This window comes from Hevea brasiliensis, chromosome 15, assembly GCF_030052815.1.
Source record: "Hevea brasiliensis isolate MT/VB/25A 57/8 chromosome 15, ASM3005281v1, whole genome shotgun sequence".
NCBI classification, from domain to species: domain Eukaryota; kingdom Viridiplantae; phylum Streptophyta; class Magnoliopsida; order Malpighiales; family Euphorbiaceae; genus Hevea; species Hevea brasiliensis.
The window spans coordinates 52,543,026-52,551,800 of NC_079507.1; the positions used below are offsets into that span (position 1 = coordinate 52,543,026).

General features: G+C 27.9%; 1 protein-coding gene across 1 annotated transcript; it reads left to right on the forward strand.

Moving 5' to 3' along the window:
* The first annotated feature begins 2,917 nt into the window (after positions 1-2,917).
* LOC110652689 (uncharacterized) lies at positions 2,918-6,130 on the forward strand. The gene is made up of 5 exons (XM_021808305.2): positions 2,918-3,033; positions 3,194-3,299; positions 3,588-3,787; positions 4,800-5,029; positions 5,605-6,130. The coding sequence occupies exons 2-5, from the start codon at positions 3,208-3,210 to the stop codon at positions 5,881-5,883; spliced, it is 801 nt and encodes a 266-aa protein (XP_021663997.1). The 5' UTR covers positions 2,918-3,033; positions 3,194-3,207; the 3' UTR covers positions 5,884-6,130.
* Positions 6,131-8,775: the final 2,645 nt, after the last annotated feature.

The following is an 8,775-nucleotide window of genomic DNA, read 5'->3' on the forward strand; positions in this document are numbered from 1 at the left end:
TATACTTATAAATTATATTTTTAATTAAATATATATACTACTTATCAATCAATTATAAATATTTAATTAAACACATAATTAATTAAAATTTTAAATAATATGTGCTTAGCAAGACATGCATTGTATATGAATAGTTAATACTATTTAAAAGCTCAGGAAATTTTAAAATAAATTTATTTTTAACAAAATAAATTAAATTTTATAAATTTCCATTTCAATAAATTGAGAAAAGTTAATCCAACAGTAAAAGAAAATAAAGTAAATCAAATTTTAACTTATTAATGTGTTTGTTCATCTAAAAATAATTATCAGGATTTAAATTTCATTTATATTTAAGAAATTAAAATTTTTTTAGTCCTTTTAATGAATTAAATTTTAATTATAATTCAAAGTAATTATCATATATTACTAAAAGAGGAGTACATTTTATTGTTGGCTAAATTATATAAATAGTACCTAAATTTTTATTTATAACATACATCTTAACAATACTTGAAAAAGATGATTATTCATACTTTCATTGAAAAGAATAATTGCAATTTATACAGGAGAAGAATCCTATATAAGACAAACCTGAATAATATGAAAATATAAACAGAAAGGAAATATGCTAATTACAGGGATATGATAGCAATTAATTCCGATCAGGAAGATCTTCTCAATATGAAATATATGCAAAAGGAAAATATGTTAATTACAGGGATATGACAGAAGATTTCCTTATCTTTAATTTAAATAACGTAAAATTTCTTGATTTTTAATTTAATTAATATAAAATCCTGAATAACCTTTAATAACTAGTTTCTGAGTTGTTTTACTGATGTGAGATTTGTTAGATTGAAAATTTATATTTTCTTTATGTTAATTTGGTATTTATTAAGAAAAAATTTTAATTATTCGCTCTCTATTCATGGTTCTAATGATTAAATTGCATATATTAATATTTTAAAATTTTATAATATTATATAAAATTAAAATTTATTTTAATTATATTTCATTCACGACACATACAACAAGTAAAAAAATTTATTCACTTGGTGATAAAAAAGATCAGATTTAATTGGATATAGGTTTTAATTTGTAGAAAAATCAAACAGTGCTACAAATAATTGATATTACTAAATTATAACAACGTGGGAAGGCGGAATGATGGGTAGAAAAACATATTTATGTTAATTTGATACTATACAAAATTTATTTATTGTGTAATTAAAATTCTAATAAATTTAATATATAAAAAATTAAAAATACAAATTAATTTTAAATCATGTGTATAAATATTGAATACAAATTACATGCAAGTATAAATGCACGAAGGGCGGGTGGGAGAACGTTGCATTGACTAAAATATCCCTAGCAATTTAATATTTTTACAATTAATGATTAAATTTAATTGATTATTATAATTTTTTATTAATATTTTTCAATAATGCACTTGTATAACTAAGCATAAAAAATATTAAACTCTAATTTACTATGTTCTATATTCTTTTTACCAACAAACGATTATTTAATAAATTAATATTTTATTAAAATTATTTTAACAAACTCAAATTAAAATTCTTTATATCGTTAATTATTATAAAAGTTATTTGATTATTCATAATAATTATTATTTTATTTATTTATTATTTAATATTAATTATTTATAATAATAATTATTATATTTATTTGCTTAAATTGATTTGTGATTGATAATTATATTAGAAAATTTGTAAAATTATAATTCTATAGATATAATTCTAATATAATTATAATTTTAAATTTTAAAAGTTTAGGATTTATATGATAAAAAAAATTAAATAAATTATGTATATATTACGGTATTAAATTGACATAAAATTATAATAATGTTAGAATTTTTATTTCAGTCTCATAATTTTCTCTAAATTGAAATTATATTTTTATTATTGATATATTTATTTATTTATTACATATTAATGATTAAATTTAATTATAGCAGATAATTTCAATTTAGTTTATTTATTACATATTAAAAATTAAATTTAATTTTTATTATAAAATTTAGTATCCTAAATTACTATTATTTTAAAAATTTTATGTTTAATCAATTATTTTTTTTTAATTAAGTAATATTAATCTAATACAATATATTAAAAATTATTAAAAAATTATATAAAAATAAAAAATAAATTACAATATTAATAATGAATATAAAAATATATAAAGTACATTAAAAAAATAATTACATAAAAGACATAATTAATTATCTCTAAAAAAATACAGAATTATTTATTATTATTATTTTTTTTATCATCAAGGCACAGGGGAAAGGGGAGAGGGGGAGCTTTTACGTGGCCTGACGTGATTTCGAAAAATGCCTTATGTCACAAAGCTATGCGGGCTAGGTAAAGTAGAATTAATTTAGGCTATGATTGAATTGAGGAAAATAATAGGAAAAAAAAATTATGAAGAAAAATAAATATATATATTTTTTATTTAGAAATGGGAAAAAATTGAAAAAGGTAGAGAATAAAGGTAGAAAATAATAAATATATTTATTATTTGTTTTTTTTTATTTTAGAGAGAAAATGAGTAAAAAAATCATAAAATTATTTTTTTTATTTTTATAATTATTTATTTTAATTTTAAATAAAAAAAATAAAGTGAATATTTTACTATTTAAAAACTTATTTTTCTTCATTATTTTCTTTCTTAATATTCAAACAAAAAAAAATAATTTTTATATTATTTTTATTTTCCCTCTTTATTTTACCTCCAAAGATCCCAAACAAAGTATTAATGGGGACATTAAATTACTAGGCAAGAGCCGCATGTGATTGGTGCTTGCTTGGTAGGTATTTGTTGGGCAGCGTAAAGTGTGAACCTGAGTTATGTACACAACAGTTTGTCTGCTTTTTTATTTATTTATTTATTTATTTTTATAATTTGTTGACGATTTCTTACTTGTGTTTTCACTATAAAAACAAGTCGACAACAGCGAGGAAATTCCAAACATATCTCACTTGCTCTTTCCTTCTTCACTCTCAGTTTCCGTCTTTATCTCCTTAGGTGCGCCTGACTCTTCTTCTGCGTTCTGGGTTCCTGTTATTGTTGTTTTTTTATTTTTTTATTTTTTATCCTCTTCTCTTATTTATTGTGTGTAGTTATGTTTTTCTTCTGTTTATTTATTTATTTATTTTTGTTATTGTTTTTGGTTTGATTTCTTCAGGCTTGGTTTAGAGAATGGAAAATCCGGTAAAAAGGGTGTTGCTTACCTCTAATGGGGACGAGATTTCTCAGAATATTGCTTTCCATTTAGCCAAGCGAGGATGCAGGTTAACCTTCTGCCATTGATTTTAAAGTTTCCTTTGTGTGTTTTGATAATGAGAAAGAGAAGGAAAGGGAAGAAAAAGAACTGATAAAATGAATGTTCGAATCTAAAAATTTTCTGGGTTATTGATTTTTCACTGGTTGCATGGAAAGAAAGGGCTTAAAATCGTATGTTTTTAAGGAATCTTTCTCATATAATATGTTTTTAAGGAATCTTTCTCATATAATGATGATATGATTTTTTTTTCTTGGATGTTTATTATAAGATCAATTAATTGGAAAATGATTATTAGGTTGGTCTTGATGGGAAACGAGAACTGTCTAAAAAGTATCAGCGAGAAGATAGCAGGAACAGTAAGGGGTATTGTGCCTGTGGAGATTGTAGGAATGGATATGGAGGAGGAGAGGGAGGGAGCTTTTGATGACGCAGTGTGTGAGGCATGCAGGATTTTGGGGAATTTGGATGCTTTTGTACATTGCTACGACTATGAAGGTATTATCTGTAACCTTTTTTTCCTCTTTGGACTATTAATTTTTTAATAACGAAAGTAAAGAAGGGAGAGACAATTAAAAAGTCAGGTCATCCAATATGGATAGTTAATTGGTCGATGGACAACAGACTAATAGAATAGAATTTGGAACTTACAAGGTAAAACACTATTGCTGCCATACACGGAAAGGTTGAAAAATTCCCAATCTTTTGTAGAAGGGAACAGAAGACTTGGTGGGTTGGGGAAGGAAAGTCAAGGTGGGTACTTGAACTATACTTGGTAAGAAACTTGAAGGAAAAAGAGGGTAGAGTATTTCCACTTATTTGGTCCAAGTATGCAAGGAAAAAGAGAAAAAATTATAGGGACGAGATGCAAAATGAAGGATTATTTTAAAAGTTTGGGAAAACGAAAATTAAGGTTCCAAATTGTGTATGACAAGAAACGAAGTATAACAAAATTTCCCATTCTGTTTTCATAATTATTTAAAATATTTTATGTTTATTCAATGATTTGGAACCAACTGCAAAGTCCAAAGAGAACAGACACTACTATGTTTGGATTTCAGTTGCCTTTTTGATGTGTTATTTAATTTTTACCATTTGAATTGGAAAGTAGATATCAGTTTTTTTACTTGCTCATTGAAGCAGACGTGCATAGAACTCATGTAATTAGTGAATTTGGCATCCATCATACTGAAAAATTATAGAATTAGAATGGCCATGTTGCACGGTGATAGTAATGGCATTCACTATCACTTCATGTGGATTATGTGAAATCATTGACCAATAATTTCCCTCTCTTCATATTTTAGTAGTAAACTCTGGTTTTTTTTTTTCTTGTAGATTACGTGAGGAATGTAAATTTAAACAACTAATGTTAAGCACATAATTTCCACCCTTCATATCATGTTTCCAATTAAATCTTTATCTTTATCAATTTACTATGCATAGATTGATGCAGTGCAGAACTTGACAGCAAGACAACAAATTTATGAATTCTGACTATGTGAAACAGGAAAGATGCAGAACCCTTTAGAATTAGTTGAAGATGAGTTCAAAAAGATAGTGAAAATAAACTTTATGGCTCCATGGTTCCTACTAAAGGCAGTTGGAAGAAGAATGCGTGACAATAAGTTGGGAGGTTCAATTGTCTTTGTGACCTCAATAATCGGTGCTGAGAGAGGAATTTATCCAGGTGCTGCTGCTTATGGTTCATGTTCAGCTGGAATCCAGCAATTAGTTAGAGTAAGTGAATGTGCTCATAGTCCTCATATTTCTTTGTATTTTCATTTGTGTGCATGCATTTGTTGTGAAACATATATGAAACATTTTTCCCTCAATACCCAAATGTGGGACTTAACACACTCCCTCACATCTAGGACTAGACATTTGGAGCTTGAAGTTTTGCAGGATTGGACATCTGCGAGCGGCTCAACATTTAGATTAGGTTGGCTTTGATACCATGTTGATAAAATGAACAGATCCTAATTCCACTCCAAAAGGCACCTTGTGAGGAAAGGATTGCTTAGGTCATATGTGAAGCATTTTTTCTTCCAATATTTGCTTTGTGGGAATTGCTTGAATTCATTCTTGAGCCAATGGGTTGGAGTTTAGATTTTCTGCTTTTATATCACTGCTGCTCTGTATTATCCTGTTGTGGTAAAAAAAGGTTATCTTGAGGAGTTCCTTGTGGGTGTATTTTTTTTTTTCCGATACAAGTCCTGGTTATCTTTCCACTGAGACATAATAAAATCTGGTCATAATTCCTGTTTTTGAGGATGGAAGTTATTAATGCCTTCATCTCTGATTATTGTTTTCAGCATTCGGCTATGGAAATTGGTAAATACAAAATCAGGGTGAACGCAATTGCACGGGGTTTGCACCTACAAGATGAATATCCCTTAGCAGTGGGGAAGGAGAGAGCAGAGAAGTTGGTCACAGAGGTAGCGCCGCTCCAGAGATGGCTTGATGCTAGAAATGATCTAGCATCAACTGTCATTTATTTAATAAGTGATGGCTCACTCTACATGACTGGGACAACTATATTTGTCGATGGAGGGCAGTCTTTGTCGAGGCCTCGGATGCGATCTTTCATGTGATACTTTTTTTTCTCTCTTTTATTTCAGTATATATGGTAGTGGAATGAGAAAGGGTGTCATATTCATGTTTACAAATTCATCAATTTTATGGGGCTATTCGGTTGAGTAGCATCACGTCTATAGAACATTAATTTTATGTAAAGTTTTTCAGTTATCTTGCAATGTTTTGTTAATGATCCAAGAAGAGGAATTTCTCCTGGTCTTTCTGAAGTTATAAAAAAAAAAGCTCTGCTTAATCTTGTTATCATTTTCAACATCCATATATACATGAGCCTCTGCAGATGTATGAGAATGAATTTTGAAACTGATTAGTTTCTAAATGTTTTCTAAGCTTAGTTTTATCACCAACTGAAAAGTTGTGGGCGGAGGAAAAGTATTAACTTATACAAGAATTTAATGCAATTAATTTCTTTTTCGGTTAGATGAAAAAATTTAAACTTTTTTAACTTAAAAAAAGTTATTTTTAAAAATATAAAAATTAAGTATAATTGAATGGCAATTCAGTTGAATCCTTTTCTATGATTTATTCCTAATGGAGCCTACAAATTGGAAAAAGCTAGAAACCTAACCTAATATTATCAAGTATTCTAATTCCACAACTCGTTTGACACATTAAGCATGAATTATGGCTAAAGTTTCAAACTTTCAATGTTTCTAGAAATCAAAGGCTAATTTTCAAAGAAAAGACCAATAACCTTAGGGATCCGTACCATGATTGCTTTTGAAAATGAAACTTGCTTACGGTAGTTTATTATTTCATGTTGGAATATAGAAGGGAAGTACGGCAGGTAGGCATCATCAGGCTTGGCTTGCCTCTACATTAGGCTTGTTCCCTAGTGATGGCAATTCGCCTGAAATGCTCAGAGACCTGTTCAATTTTCGGATAAGCTTTTTGAAGACCTCTCTATGTATAATTTGTACGATAATTATTGGAATTCAAAAGAAGGGAAGATAGAATATAGCTAATGTTCAAGGTTCGCTTATACTAAATTGAAAGGCCCAAAAATTAAAGCCTCCATTGCTAAAGTTTGCCTGTTCATTTTAAATAGCAATGAATATTAATTACATCAGTAAATATATATGTTATCAATCTTAGATATTATAAATAAGAAGATCATAAATTAATCATATATTGATATATGCTATCAACCATATCAATATTAGATAAACTATTTAAGTTGTGATGGAAATAGGGTCGGGTAATTCCTGATGGGTCAATTCGATCCACAAATCACATATTCATTTATGCAGTAAGTTGGTTATTCCATTGATTTTTCCATAATTTAATTTGAATCACAAGATGCTATATTTTTTTAAAGAATAATTTTCATAAATAAAGAGAGATGGGTCAAGAACTGTTATTATATAAAACTCATGATTAATTTGCTTTAGCAACACAAGCTCAACTAGATTCGTTTTTAAGAGGCAATAATTTGAGTAATATGAAATATATTCTCATAATTAAGATTTTAAGGGATGATTCAAAAAATTATTTTCTTTCATAAGAATTATATATTAAGAAAATTCTTGAATGATTTAATATGTAAAATTGTAAACCCATAAATGTTCTGATCTCCAAAGGTGATGATTTAAGACAAAAATTTTGTACTAAGAAACCATTAGAAAAGGAATAAATGAGTAGAGTTCCTTATGCAAATGTTATTAATAGTCTAATACATGTTATGACATATACAAGGTCTGATATTTGCTATATTGTTGGGCTTGTAAGTAGATATCAATTCGACCCAAGACAAACACATTGAAAAGTTGTTAAGAGACTGTTAAGGTATAAAAGGCATGACTTATTACTCGTTAGGTGTGTTACTTGGGAGATGATATGCATTTGTGAGGTTATACAGATATCAATAGGGGAGGAGTTTTAGATGAAAGGAAATCTACCTTTGCATTAATTTTCTTTGACAATCTATAACCCTATCCATGATGGAAGTTGAATTTATAACATTTTCAATTACTATGCAAAAGGTTGTTTCGTTATGGTTCCTAGTATATTTGAAGATGTCTGAAAATGCTATTGACCTAGTGATAGTTAATTGTGATAGTCAAACAACAATAGCTCATAGGGAATATCTCAATTACCATGAAAAAACTAAGCACGTGGTAGCATAAAATTAAGTGAATATAAAGTACATTTCTATGCATGAAATGATAGCAAATCAATTTATGAAACCTGTTGTAAAGTTATTTTCAATAGGCTATCATTAATTTGCTGGGTTTATGTAAATGTTGATGTACTTAAACATTATTTTGTTTTTTTTACAATGGTCATGAATATTACATTATTAATAATGTTATTAATGCCTAATTGCATTAGTTTCAAAATATGCACACATATTTATGTTTAGTACATAAATAAAAAATTATGAAACATGTGTTAGTGCATAAAATATTGACCTTTTCATATAGGTAATCGCCTCCATTTCCTAAATAGTGAATGTGAATGAGATAGTTACAAGCTTATTATCTAAGAGATAATATAGCAAACTCAAGCTTATAATACGAATCTTGCCTCAACGACTAACGAGGAAATGGAGCCATTATAAGACAGGTAATTGCATTGACAATCTATAATTATGTTACATTATCTTAGTGCTAGATGTGAGTTCTAAAGTGTAACATAAAAATTAAATAAGCGAACTCAAAGTTAGGCTCTAAGAATGTTTGAATTATTGGTTCCTCATGGTTTTGAAGTATTGTTGTCTTGTGTGCAATGGACGTATTTATAAAGTTCATGGAGCAAACCAACTTTCACCCCAAGTTGTTGCTGTAATTCTCTGAAGGTAGAAGTTAGGCACCACACTGTTACCTTGGAATGGGATTCTTAAGAGCGAATCTCTCAAGAAGGCAGTAGCTGAGATTTGGTTGGTGACACTC

Bases quoted from the DNA above. Each gene is read 5' to 3' on its own strand.
- LOC110652689 (XM_021808305.2), top strand. From the start codon at position 3,208: ATGGAAAATCCGGTAAAAAGGGTGTTGCTTACCTCTAATGGGGACGAG. The intron at 3,300-3,587 runs GTTAACCTTCTG...AATGATTATTAG, and splicing joins TTAGCCAAGCGAGGATGCAG to GTTGGTCTTGATGGGAAACG. The intron at 5,030-5,604 runs GTAAGTGAATGT...TATTGTTTTCAG, and splicing joins GAATCCAGCAATTAGTTAGA to CATTCGGCTATGGAAATTGG.